The sequence below is a fragment of the Musa acuminata genome, chromosome BXJ1-5 (assembly GCF_036884655.1).
Source record: "Musa acuminata AAA Group cultivar baxijiao chromosome BXJ1-5, Cavendish_Baxijiao_AAA, whole genome shotgun sequence".
NCBI lineage: Eukaryota > Viridiplantae > Streptophyta > Magnoliopsida > Zingiberales > Musaceae > Musa > Musa acuminata.
The window spans coordinates 2017468-2038569 of NC_088331.1; the positions used below are offsets into that span (position 1 = coordinate 2017468).

The window sequence follows — 21102 nt, forward strand, 5'->3', positions numbered from 1 at the left end:
TTTTCTTGGAAGAAACCATCCTTCCTTCAAAAAAATGGGCAATTGATAGGAAAGGAAACAAAAATACTAGCAAGGGCTTTGTAAACATGGCAATTAGAATGTCGGATTTTATCATCTAATTCAATAACAATCGAGTAGCAACATGCTAGATTCACAATTTCAAGTATCTAGAAGTTAAAGGGGGCATGTGCATCAAAAGCCAAGGGTTTGATAATTCATATAACCTATCAAGTGTAAATATCAAGTATTTCCTTGCAAACTTTCAAAATAAATGCAAATGCCTTTCAGTTAAACCTTTGAGACGGATGGCTGTGCAGCAAAAACAATAGCTTTCTCTTTGAGTAGCATCATTATAACTAATTAATGTGTTTGTGTCGACATGTCCACCTGAGGGTAATATGGTATTTTGGCACCTTAGTGCTAATAACCATATATATACCCAGTTTAGCCCAGAATAGAGGTGATGGAAAATGCTACCTGTAGAGCTTCCAAGCTTTAAATGGGTAAGTGAGATATTCACAATTTTTGCGAAATATGTAGCACATTTCACAAGTTTGCAGGTTACATGGGCCAATTGTCCTGAGATTTCAACTTATTGAGCCAAATTCTCAAAAATAAATTGAAGCCAAAAGCAAGGTATTCTCTGATGTAATCAAGGAACTTGAACAACATGTAAATGAATCCTACTGATCTAGAATGTTTCCATTAAAAGTAAAAATGTAATACAAGAACACAGTTTCACTTTAAAAATAAGTATAATCATTCACATTAATTGGAGCTTAAAGCTTACTATTTGAAGCATCAAAATCTATAGGCAACCTTAAAACTTTCAACATTTTATTTAATATTAGGACTAGCTATGGATAAAAGAAAGGTAAACAGAAAATTGTTGGCATTGCTTATACTAATTATGGGTCTATTTGGATCATGGTTTTGACTTTGAATACCAAATTGATACCAATTCCAACACATTTTCAAACTGATACGCACTAGTATATTGGGCAATATATCAAACTATACTGTCTGGTATCATTAAAAAATGTTAAAAATGAATCCAGCTGGCATAGAGCCATATGATCCAACATTGGTCCTTTATTACTGTTGGCTCGTATTAGTCAAACCAACATTTGAAACCATGCTTTAAATAATAATTTAATGAGATAACAAAGAGACAGAAAAGAGGCAAGGAAAAAGAAGATAGGCAAGGAGAAGAAAGAAGAGAAGACCACTTTCCCTTACCTTGTCTGGATCAACAGAAGGAAGAGAAAGGATCACTTTTATATCTTCCTTCTCTCCAAATCTCTCCAACTATTGGAGGATATGAAAAGGGTGTTGAGAGAATTTTAACACCTCTTTCATGACTTTAACCAAACAAGAGAAAGCTACTCTCTCTCCATTTCTCTCCTTATCAAATATAAGAACCTACTTCTCTTCTCTCCACTTCTATCCATCCAGAAGGGCCATAAAAGTTGCAGAAAGTCAAGAATGCAAAAACAAATAGGAAAAGATTAACTTGCCAAAAACCAACAAAGCAAACCTTCGGATTCAGGTATGACAGGAACAGCAGAGGCCTTTGTACTTCGGCACATATCCTCAATCTGGAATTTGGACAAACCCTTTAAAGTTTACTTCCAAACTAAGAAAAACCTTCAATAAAGAAGTATATAACAGTAACTATGAGATTTGCGTACCTGCCTCCACACTTCCTCGTTCGGTGCATTTTTGTCAGCAAGAGTTATGGCATAGGGTCTTTTCTTACGCTCATCAGCAACCTTTTGCCAATATCTTCCTGCAACGATATGCTTGATCATGTTTGTCAAACACATCATAAAAGGAAACCTCATGTACATCACAGATCAAACAAAGGTTTCATTTACACTGGTCGGAGATCTGGTTCACAAGCCAAGAAATTTTTTTTAGTTAAACAAGTCATAATGTCAGAACTATATGAGATCCGGTACACGGAGTTCCAGCCCAAGACAATATACATCTGCATGTACGATTAATACACATATATGAGATCCGGTATACAGAGTTCCAGCCCAAGACAATACACATCTGCGAGTGTTAGGGTTGGGGAAGTCAGGGAAATCGCGAGAGGGAGCCTGATATTGGTGATTTAGTTGGTTCAATTGAACCAACTAAAGCACCGGAGACCAACCAGACCTAAAAATCTAGTTCGGTCGTCGGGTCTGACCCAGGCGCTCGCCCGAAGCACCCGACGCCTGGGCTCGGGCGAGTGCCTAGGCGGCACCTCTTTGAAGCGCGCCGCTTGGAAATGAAGCGAGGCACTCGGGCCTCGCCTCGCCTCGCCCGAGCGCCTATTGTAATCACTGGGCCAACCAACCAGTTTTCTCCTTTTTTTCCCTATTTACGGTTTCATATGGTACTATTGCCAACTTCTGCAACTCTGCCATCACAACTTGCATACAAGGTACCAAAAATTGGCATGGTCCATTACCACAAATCAAGATATATCATTCTAGAAAGGTATTGAGATGCATTATACTGACCCATGGAATACGTAAAAACATATGGCTAGGCCAGTTTTTATATTACGCTAGCCGGGAATGTTGTCAACACACCCTCACACCATTAAGCAGTACTGCTAGCAAGATAATCTACCGATAGTTGCAAAAACATCATTCATAAATAGGTAGCCCATCACAAGTCTATAATCCTCTTCTATACCTAATCTGCTGAACATCTATGAGAATGTATTCCTTTTGGTCATATCAATCTTGTTATTGAAAATGTCATGCTCCTGGTCATCAGATAAACTCTCAAATCAACAAAATATTTTAAAATATCTATCCATAAGAAAGAAACATTGTGTATGCTGTTATTTAGTTCTTTAATTTATTCACCAATAATAGATTCCAGAAATAACTATTTCCATGAACAGGAGAACAAATTAGATGGATCAAAATTTCAGATGAAAGAAAAAAGGAAGATATTCTCCCCAAACACATTGGATGTTACTATTAAGCACCAGTCAAAGATATAAAAAACAATAATTCTCTCTCCAAATGTATTGTAAATTTAAGAAACATATGCTAAACAAGTGGTACAATTGGATACTTCAATTGCCAATACAAACCAGATGACGTGATACCTGAAATACCTCAACCAAACAAATTTTCAAAAATTTCAAGCATATCAGTAGAATACAAATTGGTATCTACTGGACAGACACTGAGTGAATTAATATGTGAACTGACCAGTTTTGCCCACCATTAAGACTAGGCATTCTACCCAACAGTTAGACCCAAGTGTACTTAGCAGTAAGCATATTGTTGGTACCTCGATTGGGCAACCTTTTCCTTCAAGCCCAACTCAGCCCATTTGCCATTTTTGAACTTTAGGCTTTCACACTCTCCAAACTTGATTGTTCTTAATTTGAGATCTCGGATCAATATCAAACAATTTTGTCTCCGAAACATGGTAAACTTGAATATTAAATTCAAAACTTTTGATTATTCATTGTTGAATGAAATTTGTAAACTTGTGAATTCTTTACCTTTAGGTCATGATATCATGAATCTGGCTATTGCAATTGGTTAGCAAAGGGAAGGCATTGCGGAGACCTCAAGTCAAGGCAGAACTCGGCTACCCAAGAAGAACTTGGATGTACCAGTGTCGAACAGAAGGCCATGAACATCAAAGAATGGGGCATGGTACCACATCAATGGGTCTTCCGAGCAATAACCAAACTATGCTCAGGAGGGGAGAGCACAGTTTCTGTCGTAAATGGGATGTGATCCCAAAGGCATGACCAAAGCTATCGAATAAGCTATCAAAGTAAAGGAATGGGAATTTGGGTGTAACAGATCAAACTAACCAAATTCTCCTGAACTAAACAATGGAGCATCAATGGGAAGTCCCTTCGAAGTGCTTAGAACCCAACAACCATCCACTCCTCACCTTTGGGTGATTGACTAAAGGTAGTATACCCTCTTATTGCATTACCTAAAGAAAGGGAAATAGTGCAGACCTACTTGGAGGAGATGATGAAGGATTCAAAGTTGTCAGGGAGAATTTTGCGGGAGAAATCCATAGACTACTGAAGTTCTACGATATGGTATTGGCAAAGCTCTAACCAGCAGCATTCAATCTCTTGTAGGGTGACACCTCAAAAAGGATTGATTGCAAGCATGAAGGTTCTTCACTTATCGACCAACAAATCCAAGGGATTCAATAAGGAGCAAACCAACTCTGCCAACTCCTCAACTGAAAATGTTCAGCGGCAAGTTGGAACAAAGTGGGAGGATTAAAATTGACTCATTAGTAGAAAATAAGAAGCGCGTTGCAAAATGAGATGATCAAGTTGCGGCATTTAAAAAGGCTTTGTTGAGGGCATCGAAGGAATAAGTAGGAGAATATCATGCGGATACAACCAAGCTGTTTTGACACATGATGATGCTTGACTGTTGCACTTTTCAATGTTGTGTTACAGTTGACTATCTCATAGGCAGCTTGTGCAGTGCATAAAGTAGTAATGTCAGCCCCATATTGCTTTCTTGGCAGTGTGTGTTTTTCTTTTTGCCTTCTAAAACTCAGAAATATTTCTGGTTGTGTGACATCGCACACAGGGGAAATAACCATAATAGTCCCATTCTTGGGCTCAAAACAATAAACCCAATAGTGAATAGTACCTTGACCATACTCCCTATATGCAGCTCTTCTTAATTTACTTCATGTGTGGCACAATTTTAGATGACGAAGGAGCATTATCAGTCATCAATTTCATGAACCTATAATTTTAATCTACAACTATCTAATGTTGGGGACTATGTCCCACAACAAGTTCCAAAGAGTTCAGATTTCTGGTACTCTAGCCACTCGTATGACATTTATAATTTTGACTTTTACTTGGCATATACTTATTCCAGCACCCTTTACAATCTTTCTTACACATTTTTTCTAGATATATGATTTATCTATAATCCGGAAAACAAATTTTGATTCATTATGGAGAAAAAAACTGTTTTTATTTAAAACCAAGAGGGAGTAAATAGGTCTGACAGTTAGGCTCTTACCGGTCAACAACCTGTTTTGATGTGCTACATAGGTGCATAATGATACTGTACCAGTCCATGAGTGTAACTGCACCAACATTGGATTGAGATTTTAGTCATTGGTTAAATAAGTCCACTAAAATCTTAATATTTGACTGAATGGGCCAACTAAGTTCTCAATCCATGATTCGAAAGTCTCCACGCCAAAGAGTACCCAACTGAGGAAAAAAAAATTTTAAAATGTGCCAAACACGTACGAAATCATCAAGAAGTATAAATTTACATATTTTAAATATTTGTCTGGCTGATCCCATAACCAAAATTTGTTGTACTGGCTGGAAGGGCATAGTAGGCATCACTGCATTGTATCAAGCTTTTGGAAATGCAGAACAGAACAATCACAAATTGTGCACATGTATACAGAGATCATGGGCAGTGCAATCTTATGTACCAGCTGTCCAGAACCTAGATAACTATCTTATTAGAACAGTGTGCCAACTATTTAAAACATGATAGAGCAATACCATTCCGAGAAATAACCAGGACATGTATTTTCCTGCTCAATAAATATATTTAAAATCATGAACAGTAATATATCACTGCATAATATTCATCATAAATCTAAGTCTTATGAATATTCACAAACCTTTTATAAGATCACCCATCAAGCTGTGCACAGGGCGGTTATCGCCAAGGCCACCAGGAGCATTCAGTATTTCTTTGCATAGAGCAGACTTAGCACAGCCTGGTATACCTGATAAGGTAGAAACAAAAATAATAAGGTGGAATAAACTTATCAGAATCATTAATGAAATGATAGAGATTCTTGAAAAGGCACAAAAAGAAAGCAAGCTATCAGTATGGTACAGGAAACATCATGCCTGAGAAGAAGCAGCAGAAGAAGTCTGATATCTCATTTGACTTTAATCGCTTACCTTGTAATCTCAACCAACCGTAATGTCCTAAATCTACTCTCTACATAAAATTAGAACATCACTTCCTAGACCAGTCTAACCACTTAGAAGAATTTTGCATTTTAATAAAGAGGCCTTTAAGTAATATCACTGACATAGTAATTGTTCTTTTTCCTTCAGCTAACATTATCTAATTATTTTACAAGATGCATTAAGTTTGTTTCGTAACTATTCAGCCACTATGTTGATAACAGTTGAACTAAAATAGTCTGCCAATAAAATGCATATGAATGGTCAAATTCCTCCAGAAATAGTTGCAGAAATGCTTTACTACAGAAAGGAGGTTGGCACAACCAGATGTAAAAGATATACCTGGAAAGAATACAATAAGACCCTCATCTTTCAGAACTGTATCCTTGGCTGCATGAGTGGGACTTGAAGGTGCTTCCACATCATGATGAATGTCACCTTCTTCATCTCTACCTGCCTCTATTATAGCCAATAAATTCTCAGTCCTAACCAAGTTGCCTGCCGCTCCAACCAATACCTGGTTTTGTGGACTTCGAGTAGCATATTGCTCCAGGAAGGGCTCTGCCTCACTAAGGTAAGTTGATGTCGACAACTGTTTGTTTCCATACTTCCTTCGTATATAAACAGCCCTGATAATGGTAACAGTTCAATCAATGCACATATGGGGAACGCTAATTTGAATATCAAGATCATAAAATCCAGGTAGATATAAGCAACAAAAATCTGACTATCAAGGAAATGCAAATACCATTCGTCCAACATTTTGCTAAGCTCTCGCTGCTTGCCAGCTGATGTTCCCCATATTTTCATCTGCCTATCAAATCAAACAAAAGGACACTGTTTTTATAGTGAACATAGATTCAGAAGATGCTCCAAATGTGTTAATGATATGTTATTTGGAAAAAAAAAAAAAAGAACAAAACTTGTCAGCGAGATTAACATATAAGCAAATGCTTTCTCCAAAACATGAAGAATATGTATAAATAATATTGATCAAACGTGAGAATTACAGCATTAACTGACTAAGTAAACCAAAAGAAATAAAGAACCAACACCTAAGGTTAATTGAGTTACAGGCTTACAGCATTTACTAAGTGGGTTGAAGGACCTTCACTCTTCCAGCATCGGGCATGGGGCATGGAAGCATGAATAAGATCATGGTTTAAAATGCTGATCAAATAAATACATAACCAACAGTATTTATAGTCCAAACAAGTACTGGAAGTGGACAAAGTAACTCAGTATTGTTTAGTATGACACTCATTTTATTGTTCAAAATTCAAATAATTATATTCAGAGATACCAAGTGATATAGGTCAACATACTGCTTGGAATTTTGATATCATGTTGGTCCGACGTCTTACTGAAACCGCTAATGAACCAGTGTTTAAACTAAGAATTTTAATTTCGAGTGATACCACCCGATACATATCGGTCTACTGGGCGAACCGCTCAATACTGGGCAGTACTGTTGATCTAGCCCCGTATCGGACGATATGGAGCTGTATCGAGCAGTAAAAGTCGAAATATCGATAATGATCGATTTCGACCATCGCCGCCCGCAATCGGGCGGTATCAGCCTGGCTACGATGAGGGAAGAAGAAGCGTCGAGGGAGAAGGCGCTCGAAGAAGAGGGAGAATCAAGAGAACCTCAACGCTTCCCGATCCAGGAGGTAACAGAGAGACGACGGCTCGGCTTCTTCGCCGCGTTCTTTGCCGAAGGCCGAAGACGCCTGCAACCTTTGTCGAAGGCCGGAGAGGTCTGCGGCCTTCGACATCTTCGCCGAACTGTCACAAACTTAGCTCGTTTTGCCTAAGTCGTACGGTATCCTTGCATGTCCGTCCGCAAAGGTCAGCCTCCCCGAAACCTCACATGGTCCCTTAGGACCTATAAAAGAGAAAACGAGTTAGAGAAAGCGCCTCACTCGAGATCCACAAGCAAACATTTCCGAAAACACCTCATATACAATGCAAATACAAACAGACTTTACAAGCTCTGAACGGTTGCACAACAAATGATCAAAATGGTCCATTACAAACCGAATATCTCTCACAAGTGTTCACATGACATAACATTTATTTACAAGCCTAAGAAGGCCACCAAACTCAACTAAAATGAGATTGTTAAGCTTTCGACCGTTCCTTTACATGCTGTGCAAAGCATGAATAAACAGAAAGACATGGACATACACAAATATTACATCAAACATCTTGTTTAGAACTTTGTCCGTGACAGAATGCCACAGATGAGGAGAAGACCACATACGCCTCCTCATCTGACACGACGAGAAAAAAATGGAGGCAACGTACGAGTATTTTTATATTTATATATATTATTATATATATATTATTTTATATTTTTATCTATTGATTTTTATTTTTTATATTATATTATAATATATATATATATATATATATATATATATATATATATATATATATATACTGAGTGATACACCCTGATGTACCATTCAATATGCCTGTACCATACTATATCGAGCAAATCTCGAAAAATCAATGTGGTACGAAATTAAAAACCTTGGTTTAAATCTTTAGGTGAGATGCCTCTCTCTCTCTCTCTCTCTCTCTCTCTCTCTCTCTCTCTCTCTCTCTCTTTGCTTTAAGGTCTGTCAAGTGACTGACACAGGGCAGTAGAGCAGCAATAAAGTGGCCTGCTTCCTCTCTTCCTCTTATTCTTCTTCTCATCTCATCTTATTCTTTTTCATCGGTGGCAGCACAGAATCCTCGGCACATATAGTATGTGTCCAGGATGTTCAGGATGCATACAAAGTCCAGGGAACAATGACTGAAAATCAGTCATTGGGTCATCTAGCACTTATAATGTCAGCACAGGCAAATACAGAAGCTCAAGATAATAGAATTAACTTTTGGTATCTTAGTTATTCTTTCAATTATGTTTTACCTAGTACATACAGATAACAGCACCATTTAGTTTTCGTTTAATGCACAGCACTGGATACTGGATCGACATTTGCATCCACCAATGTACTTGACCTACTAACTGGAGGTCAATCCTCCTGAAAAAAAATGTAGCGGAACTTTATCCAGATTACTGAATAAATTGCTTGCAATTTACAGCTCTGATTATCATAATTATCAAACGCATCTAGTATTGTACCTATCTTGGTTCGTTTAGGACATTTGAATTGTAACCAGAAAATAAAGCCTTCAACAATTATGAGAGCTGTGAATCCAAAATGGTTTTTGGAACTATTAAAAATTTTAGGATTTGTTATTTTGTTCATGGTTTGTTCACCTTAGCAGACCATGCATGTAAATTTCTTCAACATATACAAATCTGTAAATTTCTTCCACTACTTTCTGTATTTAAATGATTTTCAGATGACCTGTTACTAAAGAAAAAAAAAGATAACGTTTCAAGTAACAATTTGCTAAACTCGTTCCTGGCTTCAATATCTTACAAATCTATGAAGTCTTGTAACTACCAAATTGATAGTCCAAACAATGCTGACTTATCCACTGATGTCATTTGCTTATATATTCCTACAAAAGTCCAACATATAGTTACCGTAGAGTGTCGAAGCTTCAGTAGCTTCATCAAAAATAGTCAGCGACCATTGTTTTTTCATTTACTTGTATGGGCACCATTACTGAAAATAAATGATACTAAGTTTATGTTGGACGTCCATCTTGGGGGTTTTACCAACGAAATTAATCTTAGCTAGATGAAGATGCAGACAACTAATATTTAAAAAGTATTGGTTTTTTTATTGGATAAAATGCAGAAAAATAAGATAGACAAAATGACCAAACAAAAAAAAGAAGAATGATACTGGAATGCATGATAATGTCACAACTAGAATGTGATATTTGTAATGACATTGTCTCCTAAATATTCAAAGATATTTTAAAAGAACCTTAGTAATTACAAAAACATAATTTACATATTTCCACGATTTTGTTTAGAATAAAGAAGTGGATGCTTGCCTCAAATAGTAAGTTTTATAGGCCGACGGACCATCCTTGAAAAGTATAGATAAACCATTTCGGATCAAGAACGTCCTTAACTGCACATAATAACAAACAAAAATAGTACCCAAAAGAAAACAAGCTTGCTCAGAGAAACTTTTTCCAGAAGTTAACAGATATTGGTTGGAATTGCAAAGACTTTGTTAATAATAAAAATATATCCAGAATTCCAGATTCCAGATTACATGATAGCCAGAGAAACAGAAATACTAAATTCCTATTGTAACTACTGTATGTTGTAGAAAGGTCTCTGCTAACAGTAACAACCGTGTCATAATGCTCCTGTGCTTCATATCACAAAAGAAAGAAATCATACCTTGTATGTCAGAAATTTTAATTTGATCATCAGATTTGCATCCTCATCTGCAAGACCATCTGCCACTAATGAACTGGCCTCGAGGTTGCCATTAATATTCTTCAGTAAAGAATTACTGTCTTTTGCAAAATCAGTAGCTCTTTCTTTGTTAACTTTGAACAAGTTAACATCGACAAAGAAACCTATCATCAAGAGAAGAAATACAGCAGCTCTTATAAGAAGAACCATGACAGGAAACTAGGTCTACAGTGTTAGATTTCAATAGATAATGAAGAAATTGAACATAGAAAAAGAGGAAAAAGAAACTTATGGAAAGAGGTCTCATACCCCTGTATAATGGCCACAATCCTCGGTTTCTCCTGGAAGATTAAAGAAGCATTTATAGTTCAAAATACATGGATGTTTACAACTAAGTTGTACACATTTGAAGAGAAAAGGTTAAATAATCTTGGGAGATAAGCAATGTGTACCTCATCTCTTGCTGATATCTTCGGAAAACAGAATCACTGTGGATATGGATAACCATCTTATAGTGGATATTGTCACTTGATAAGGAGTTGACTTTGTGGAAGTTGTAGTAGCACTTAAAAGCAGCAGGAAAATGCCTTTGTCTAATTAAGCGTATCATCTCCTGTTGCAAATTTAATATAGAATCATGTATAAGACAACAAGCTGCTAGGGCCTTTAAAAAAATAAAATTATTAAAACAACTGACCATCCACCACAAAATGCCTATTATAAGCAGAACTGCATAAATTGAACTGTTTCTAAAGCCAACTGTAGGAACTTCACAATCTATCATGGCCAATGAAATGCCAAAAATAAAGAAAAAAGAAACAAGGCCCAACCCAGACCCCACTCTCAATGCCTGAGGCAAGACAAAAGTCCTCTTTTGGTTCAATTTATTTTCTTCAAATTGATCCTGCATGATTATTACTTAGCATGCTTGTATAAGTAAAAATAGGCAGAATCTAATTCAATCAGAGCTGATGCAACTAGAGACGAACAATGAACAAGCCTATCAGTATTCACTAAGTTGCTTTCAACGTCAACAAGATCACTAGAATCATGCATGCAAATCCAATCTAGAAAATTTAGTAAAGGGAGAACATACAAATTACTTTCAAAGGATTTTGACCCATCAATGAAACAATTGTGGCCTTCTCAAGTCATTCTTAATTGAGTGAGAAAGTAGTGTTATCAAGCTCCCTCAGAGAGTCGTAGGAGTAATAGGACTTTATTATTTTACAGTTACTTCTGAAAGTACTTTCGTTATTATTATTGTGATATTTCAGGGAATCTAGAGTGCAATTCTAAGTCTATTTGTGTCTGGGAGCCTTAATATAGTTAGAACAAGTTGTTTGATTATGAGGATGTATTAATAGTAGTAATCTCTTTAAATGATTGGAGGAATGATAAGATAACCAAAAAAAGGAAAGAGTTTAATCTCAAGCCCTCTGGATAATATATAAATGGTTCTGAGACAGGTTTTTCATTGACGCACTTAAATATTCATGTAAGTTACATATCTCTTGTTTTTTCTCACTCAAAGGCAGGCCGATCTTGAAATGGAGAAAGCCATGATAGATAGATCATATACTATCAACTGGTATTAAAGTAAGGCAATCTACCATGTCTTCTGACATCACCAACTACCGTGACAAATTGCATCTTAATTGTGCAAAATCACTGGTGGAGATTCACCACTATTTCATACCAGAGACAAATCTTAATTCTGCAAGGAGTGCAAGTCATGTGCGGTAAGAACAAAATGTAAGAATGTGAGGATTCCAAGATACATTCTCAAGGGTCAACAATTGTATGGTATCTTCAACACATTCTACCATCACCTCTGGACCTTGAAAGAAATTTTAGAAATCTCGACAACCCTCCACATTGGCATGGAGTAGTCAACAACTTGCTCTGGAATCACACTATGAAGCAAGGTTCTAAATTTCGAATGATACCGCTCGTACCGAGCGATACGTACTGGTCCGCCAACAAACTGGTACGTGGACCACTCGCTACCAAGCGAAACACTTGATATAGCCCTATATCGGACAATACAGGAATGTTTCGGGCAGTAAAGGTCGATTTCGATCGTGACCGCCCAGCCACTATCGGGGAGTATCAACCTAGCTGCGGCGAGGGAAGAAGAAGCGTCGAGGGAGAAGGAAGAAGAAAGAGAGAGCGTTCAAAGAAGAAGGAGAAGAAGAGGGAGAATCGAGAGAACCTCAACGCGTCCCAATCCGACGTTGAATTCCCTCGACGACCCGATCCAGGAGGTAACGACCAGGCGACGGCTAGAGCAGCAAAAGAGGTGGTCTCCTTCATCACTTGGTCTGCGATTTCGTGGCTTCTTCTTCGCCAAAGGCCGGAGACGTCTGCGACCTTCGACGTCTTCGCCGCCTTCTTCACCAAACACCACAGATGAGATGAAGGAGATCACGTTCTTCTCCTCATCTGAGGCGACGAGAAGAGGAGGTGACGTCATCCAGGCAACGTACGCCTCCTTTTTTAATTTTTTTTATATTTTTATATAAATATATATATATATACATGTACCACTCAACACCGTACCGAGCAAAGCTCGATACACCGGTACGGAACGAAATTTCAATCTTTACTATGAAGCCTCGGACCAGCAGCAATTTACCATTTTTAGGCCATCCTGCTGATATCAAAAGGCATTTAAGTGAAGCCTAAGTGCCTCGATGGGCCCTGGTGGAGGTACCTTCAACTAGGTGCTGTCTACACAAGTGGCTCCCTGGTTCGACAGCATAGGCCAATTAGTAAAAAAAAATCCACAGCGAATACCTGCATGTTACCATGGGATCTTTACAGCAAACTTTCCATCAGCTGCATGTCCTCTGTGTCTAGTAAATATCCTCCTCTGTTCTCTCCCTTCTGTTTTCTCTTCCCTCTTTCCCCTCACTTCTTTCTCCCCTTTCTATGCAGGTTCCCTGTCACCCTCTCTTTAATCTTCCCTCTAGGCTCCACCTCTCCTCCGTGCTGATGCAACTTCTCCCACTGCTGCTGTCCACTCCTCTCTTTACAAGCACTTTTGACAGCAGTTAGCATCATCCAAGAGGCCAATCAACTATCAAACACGTATTTATCCGAACATGCAAGTAGTGAGGCACCCATGCTACCAGTTCCAATGCAATTAAAGCTCGATTTGAACAAGAGATCCACTATCTCATCCTGTGCAAGAACTTCTGAAGATTCATTTCACACCTTGTCCACATCCTGAAGATCGACATGACAATTTATTCACTAAAATGGAAACCATATTATCCCTCAACCACTCGATAAGAAAAAGGCAAAGACAATGACGAAGGATATAATCTAATGGCATGGTCCTGAACTATCGTTTTCACATACGAGGTAGATACAAGGGCTGGGAAAGTAATATGAAGCAATTATCAGCTCATTCTAAGTTAGGGAAAAGGAGGTATATAACTTTCTAGCCATGTTTTATAATTGGTTTGAAATTTTCAATTTTCCATGTAATTTGGGAAAGAAATTGTCAACATTTTTTCAGTAATATTCAAGGAAATATCTAGAATCTGATTTAAAGTCTAATTGGCATCATACCGGTCCGACAGGCCAGCGGTACGCGGACCGCCCGGTACCAGTCCGCACTGTAATAGTGCTACAGTGCTCGGTACACCGTACCATATCGGTACCGAGCCCAGGTCGAAATACCGGTACGGTACGGTATTGCGAACCTTGGTCCTAACACTCTGACCATATTTCAATAAATCAGGCAAACCGATACATACCGCTTGGTACATATGGGTACGTGTACTAGAACAAAGACCATGGACAGTCCACTTGCCAAACATGGTTTACTCTAGACCAGGCAGTATACTCAGTTCCTTTTTTTTAGTTTCTACCCATTAAAAACCCTAAAATAACCCCACACCGAATCAGTACTCCGCCACCATTTCATCGTCTTCTTTTTCGTCATCAATACCTCTTTCCCCCTATAATACATCAGAACGGACTACTATCAACCCGACCATTGACAAGGACGAGTCGGTAGACGAAATTGAAAACCTTGATGCTAATAGTCTAGACTATACAAGTTGTCTAGCAACTAGGAGTAATATACGGAGAGCTCTAGAGGTCTCTTTTAATGGGTTTTTGGGGGCTGACAAGATTAAATAAAAAAAATCTCTAGACAGCCTCTAGTAGAGTAAAACTTGTAGTGGCGATAAAACACTAAGTTACGATTATGACTCTAGTTATCTTCTTTTTGTAATACAAATTTTAGGTTAATTTCCTCCTTTTTTTTACCTTCTTGGGGATTTGAGAAGACCTTTTGTGCTTAAATTGGAGAAAGCCTTGACAAGTGAAACTGATGCTCTCTTGTATCTTGGATGATAATATTTAATAATATGGTAACAAGTTGACTCTACAAGCAGGTTGACTGTTCTTAAAGATTCTAATCTTTTAATGGATAAAAATTTGAAGTATACAATCATGCTTTCCTATTACTTTCATGGTTCCTTCCACCCCCTATTACTTGTGCAACTTATGCTATCTGAAGTTCAAAAATTCTTGTCAGATGGTTGCCATAAGTCCTCTTTGTAAAATAAAAAATTTTGCAACAAGCTGGCACTTGGTAAGTTAAATATCAAAACTGTGTGCATCAACATAAAGCTACACTGATCATTTATAATCCAATCCAAGTTTCAAAATGATTCACAACAGGTATTTGACTAAAAACCATCTAAATTAATACTTCATTCTTTCTTAGTCAAGGAACCTACAAAGAAACCTAAAACAAAGAAACTAAGATAGACAGACTGGATCGAGAAATAATGATTAAAATATCAGTTGGAAAGGTATGGTCAACCAGGTTTTTGTTTTTCCCAGTCCAGCCAATGGGTAATAAGCAGACCATACGTCACCAATCAGTTTCTGGATTACCATAAGTAGCAGTGACTTTTGGTTTAGGCAAACAGAACCATGTAGAGGGCTGGCATTCTCACTGCGGTCACGTTTCGCACCAACTTCGCCCCATATGGAGGTATAGTCCAGCACGTTCTAAAACCCATGCCAGGTCCAAGAAATCATTTTTTAGGGCATAAAAGCTTCAATAACAATGAGTCTCTTCAATCCTCTATTATTTTTACAAAGGAAAGGAAAAGAAGAGAAGAGACGAAGAGGTGAAGATAATTCTAGTGAAACCAAATGGAAAGATACGAAAACAAATTCTCTAAAGAACTACAATCTTGACCAAACACATGAAAGCCTACAGATTCTTCCATGGTATAAGAACTTTAAGAGATAAAAAAAATCAGATCTTAATTTCTGACCTAGAGATGGACCATCATGCACTATCTACGTCAATTCTATGCTTCTAGACAAGAATTAGATTGTGTTCTCCATACAGACAGAAACATACATAATATACAAATTATGCAAAGTTTCATTGTTATGAAGCAATGATAAGCTAGGATACCAAAATTGTTTTGAATGTGTCATGCTCTCATGGCTAAACTAAATTGAACACTCCGCGTAGAATTATAATCAAGAAAGTCGGTGCACCATACCTGCAACTTTGTTGTTGCATAGTCAGTAGGATGAGCTTGTAAAAATTTTGAAAGGACTGATCGATCAGCTTGACGAGAATGGACACCAGACTCCTCAATCCCAAACCAATCAGCATAGTCAGGGCACATAGAGGTGCCAGCATTTTGAAGGAGTGCTTTAACTTGCTGCACAGTGTACACACACAAACAAAAATAAGAATGCCTTAAACAATAAAAAGGGAGGGAGTAGTGTCATCCATCAAGATGAAAGAACTTTAAAGACAAAAGAAGAAGGCTGAGGGTCCAAACATCATCAAGGTGAATTACCTGCTTCTCATCTGACCTATTTGCAGCACACACTTCTCGCAAAGTTGGTCCTAGATCAAGTCCAACTGCCACCCAAAACAAACAGACAAATACAATCAACAAGACAGACATGATATCCAAAATAAAGTAAAAAAAAGCAATGAATAAGGTATCGTCCAAGGATTACAAAACTGTCCTGGTACCACAGTACATACCAGTGTATCCTTTATCAGTATCAGTGATTGCAAAAGGCGCTCGGGCGCTCGCCTAGGCGCTCGGGCGCTCGCCTGGGCGCTTCGGGCGAGCGCCTGGGTAAACCAAGGCGACCGAACCAGAATTTTAGGTCTGGTTCGGTCCTGGTTCGGTTATTAGTTGGTTCAATCGAACCAACTAAACCGATATAACCCCAACCCTAACCCTAACCCTAACCCAACACTAACCTGCTGCCGCTGCCGCTCTCGATCCCGATCCCGATCGCGATCTCGTCGCTCGCTGCCGCTGCTCCCGCTGCCGCTGCTCGCCGGTGTCGCTGCTCGCGCCTCCCGCGAGCCTTCCCGCTGCTCGCGCCTCCCGCAAGCCCTCTCGCTCCTCGCGCCTCCTGCGAGCCCTTCCGCTGCTCGCGCCTCCCGCGAGCCCTCTCGCCTCCTGTGAGCCCTCCCGCGAGCCTTCCCGCTGCTCGCGCCTTCCTCTCCCTTTCCCTTTCCCGCTGCCGCTGCCGCCGCTCGCCGCTCGCCGCTGCTGCCGCCGCTCGCCGCTGCTGCCGCCGCTCGCCGCTGCTGCTGCCGTCGCTCGCCGCTGCTGCTGCCGCCGCTCGCCGCTGCTGCTGCCGCCGCTCGCCGCTGCTGCTGCCGCCGCTCGCCGCTGCTGCTGCCGCCGCTCGCCGCTGCTGCTGCCGCCGCTCGCCGCTGCTGCTGCCGCCGCTCGCCGCTGCTGCTGCCGCCGCTCGCCGCTGCTGCTGCCGCCGCTCGCCGCTGCTGCTGCTGCCGCCGCCGCTCACCGCTACTGCCGCCGCCGCTGCTGCTGCCGCTCGCCGCTGCTTCCTCCTTTCTTCATCAGGCTCAGTATACTCTTAATATTAAGTTTATTTGAATTTTAAAATGATTAATTTTCTGTTAATAGATTAATAATATATTATTTTGATTTTAATGTTATTAATTTTTATTTATTTGAAATTATTGTTAGGTTTCAACATAAATGGCAAGTGCAGAAAGCAACTCAATAGAGTCTCCAATGGTATCAAAAAAAGATCCTGCGTGGAAGTATAATTATTTGAAGGATCCGAAAGATCCTAATGCAGTGACTTGCATATTCTGCGATAAGACTACCAGAGGTGGTATTTTTCGTGCAAAACAACATCTAGTAGGAAATTTCAAGAATGCAGCAGCTTGCAAAAAATGTCCACCTGAGGTAAAAGAAGAGTTGCTGAATTATATGAATGAAAAGAAGACACAAAAGAATGAATCTTATGGGAATTTACCAGAAGACAATGTTGAACATATCAGAGATGAAGAAGAAGATTATTCTACGAGTATTAACCCAAGTGAAAAAAGAGTATACGACAAAAAGGGAAAAGAAGTTATGAGTACTAAAAAAGGTAGAAAAGGACCGATGGATCTATATATGCTTCAAGGATCCCAGAAACAACAAGGGCAAGCAGGAGGCTCAAAATTGAGACAAACAAATATAAGTGATGCTTGTGATAAAGAAATAAGAGGAAGAACAATTCAGCACATTGCTCGCTTCTTCTATCAGGCTGGTCTTCCCCTTAGTACAACTCGTTTAGACAGTTTTAAGGATATGATTGAAGCTATTGGAAGATATGGTGCAGGATTAAAACCTCCAAGTTATTATGAGATGCGAGTTCCATTGCTGCAAAAAGAGTTGAATTATACAAATGACTTACTAAAGGGTCATAAAGAATCATGGGCAACACATGGTTGCTCTATTATGTCAGATGTTTGGACTGATAGGAGGCGCAGGAGTATAATTAATTTTATGGTTAATTGTTCTTTAGGGACTATGTTTGTGAAGTCAATAGATGCTTCATCTTTTGTAAAATCTGGAGACAAGATATATGATTTACTTGACAACTTCGTGGAAGAAATTGGAGAACAAAATATCGTTCAAATCATAACCGACAATGGAAGCAACTATGTTTTAGCTGGTAATATTCATCTTTTGATTTTGTTAATTATTTTATCTTCAATTAAGTGTGTTAAACTCTTAAGTCTTATCATTTTTGTTATCCTTTGTCTCAGGTAAATTGCTTGAATCAAAAAGACAACACTTGTATTGGACTCCATGTGCAGCACATTGTATTGATTTAATGTTGGAAGATATTGGAAAGATCTTAGCAATCAAGAAAACCTTAGAAAGGGCAATTTTTGTTGTTGGATTTCTTTATAATCACATTGGGGCTTTGAATATGATGAAAGAATTTACAGGGAATAAAGAATTAGTGAGACATGGTGTTACCCGATTTGCTACTTCATTCTTGACATTACAGAGCGTGCATCGTCAAAAACATACTCTGAGAAATATGTTTACCTCTGAGAAATGGGTGACAAGCAAATGGGCAAAAGAAGCAAAAGGCAAGAGGGCTGCTGATATCATCTTAATGCCATCCTTTTGGAATCATATAGTTTATATATTAAAGGTAATGGGCCCTCTTGTTCGAGTCCTTCGATTGGTGGATAATGAAAATAAGCCTGCAATGGGATATATTTATGAGGCTATGGATAGAGCAAAGGAGACGATTAAAAGATCTTTTAATGAAAATGAAGAAAAATATGAGAAAATTTTTACAATCATTGACGAAAGATGGAATTGTCAACTTCATCGTCCCTTACATGCAGCAGGATATTATTTGAACCCTGAATTCTTTTATAAGATTAAATCTGTTGGATTTGATGCAGAAGTTTTGGGTGGGTTATATCAGTGTGTTGCAAGATTAGTTCCCAGCATTGAGGTTCAAGATAAGATTATTCATGAATTATCTTTATATAAAAATGCTGAAGGTCTTTTTGGAATTCCAATTGCCGTTCGATCCAGGACAACTACCTCTCCAGGTATTAATAATTTGATATAATTAATTTCATATATATTATGTTACTATGTTATTGCTAATAATAACATAAATTTTGCAGCTGAATGGTGGAGTCTATTTGGAAATTCCACCCCGAACTTACAGAAATTTGCTGTCAAAGTACTTAGTTTGACATGTAGTGCTTCGGGTTGTGAGCGAAACTGGAGTGTCTTTGAGCATGTAAGTATTACTAAATATTTTTATTTTAATTAATTTATTTATTTAGATATATGTATTAATATATTTTTAAATTATATGACATGACAGATTCACTCGAAGAGAAGAAATCGGTTAGAACATCAACGATTGCACGATCTTGTTTACATAAAGTATAATCAAGCTTTGAAGACTCGTCATGATTTGAAAAATAGATTTGATTCAATCTCATTGCAAGATATTGATGATTCAAATGAGTGGTTAATAGGAGAAATGGGTGCTAACTTGCAAGATGCTGAAGACGAGCTTGTATTTGAAGATGATAGATTGACGTGGGGAGATGTGGCAAGAGCTTCAGGTGCTGGAGAATTACAAACATATACAAGACAGATGTCAAAGAGAAAAATGAGTGCAAAAGCATCAAGCTCGGCTCCTGCTATTGTTGAAGACATAGAGAATGAAACATATCTTGATGAAGAGGAAGGAATCGAAGAACAAGAGGAAGAAGACGAATTTAATGAAGATGATTTGTGTGAAAATGACGATAATATTGATTATGATGAATGACTTTGATGTAAAATGTTAATGTTTTGAATTTTGAAACTTTTTGTTAATGTGACATTGTGATTTTGTATCTTAGATTTTCTTAATTTAATAGCATATTTTTATTTAAAATTTTAAATAATTATATTTATTAATTATATTATATATTTTTATATTTTAGCGCCTCGCTTCGCTCGGGCGAGCGCCTGGGCGAGCGCCTAGCGCCTCGGGCGTTTTTGGACCTTGGCGCCTTTTGGCGCCTAGCGCTTTTTAAATCACTGATCAGTATGATGGCATGGACTGGACCTGTACCAGTCTGGACATGGACTGCTCCAGGTCTAGGACCTACTATTGCAGTTCTTGGTATTATCTTCTTTGATATAAACATGGATATTCTTTGCGACCAATGCACAATCAAATCATCAGCAGATTCAACCATTAATTGTGTTTTAAAGAACACCATTCTATTGTCAGTTCATCAAGTAAATTCGACCGAGAATTGCTTTCTTAGAAATATCTATTAGACATCCATGAGATGAGCAACAATTCAGTCAGGATACAGTAACTTATTAATGTCAAAATTTCTCACTCACACACTAATGAGATTCAATCATCTCAGCCAGCAAACATGCACTTTTATCATTGCATAAATGCGAAACAGTCTCCTCAAGTCAACTTGTAGAGTAATACTCAAAAGATATAAGGTATGGGTTGACGATCAAGTAGAATGCACGTATCATATCCTGGTGTCCCCGACTTGCATGGACAACGTAGACCCAGAATTATATCTGTGGCTCTGCCATTACTCGCTAGAAGTTGATAGTTGATAGAGACCAGAGGAACATACTCTGGAGTCTGGATTACCAATAACCACACACATCCTCAAGTTTTAACATCCCTAGAACTTTGGATAATTCTGAGAGAAGATTGCTTTCGAAGATGAAAGATTTAAGAGCTGGAAGTAGAAAATAGCATCAGTATTTATTATCGGAAAGAACTAAATTATGAAGAGAAAAAGGGGGCAATACCAACAGTGAAGGTGGAAGTGCATAATTTCTACTGTAGCTTTATCATGATACAAACTTTATATTTTCTTTCTGGTGTTATATGGAACTATACCACCCAGTACCACCAGAAAAAACAATAATAAATTGCATACAGGCCAAACTGACAAAGATGG

The 21102-nt window shown here is 38.4% G+C and overlaps 2 protein-coding genes across 2 annotated transcripts in view; one reads left to right on the forward strand and one right to left on the reverse strand.

The window, feature by feature from the left end:
* Window positions 1-21102, reverse strand: part of LOC103983792 (tRNA ligase 1) — a 40667-nt gene that overhangs the window by 6768 nt on the left and 12797 nt on the right. The window contains exons 10-20 of the mRNA XM_009401075.3: window positions 16160-16224; window positions 15854-16018; window positions 10760-10920; window positions 10617-10648; window positions 10290-10471; window positions 9932-10011; window positions 6711-6776; window positions 6305-6591; window positions 5665-5772; window positions 1692-1789; window positions 1538-1598 (exon numbers count right to left, since the gene is read on the reverse strand). Of these exons, the coding sequence (XP_009399350.2) occupies window positions 1538-1598; window positions 1692-1789; window positions 5665-5772; window positions 6305-6591; window positions 6711-6776; window positions 9932-10011; window positions 10290-10471; window positions 10617-10648; window positions 10760-10920; window positions 15854-16018; window positions 16160-16224 (1305 nt within the window). The remainder of the gene's footprint in view (window positions 1-1537; window positions 1599-1691; window positions 1790-5664; window positions 5773-6304; window positions 6592-6710; window positions 6777-9931; window positions 10012-10289; window positions 10472-10616; window positions 10649-10759; window positions 10921-15853; window positions 16019-16159; window positions 16225-21102) is intronic.
* On the forward strand, window positions 18564-20700 carry LOC135672941 (uncharacterized). Its single transcript, XM_065181478.1, has 3 exons — window positions 18564-19206; window positions 19285-19403; window positions 19491-20700. The coding sequence occupies exons 1-3, from the start codon at window positions 18564-18566 to the stop codon at window positions 19944-19946; spliced, it is 1218 nt and encodes a 405-aa protein (XP_065037550.1). The 3' UTR covers window positions 19947-20700.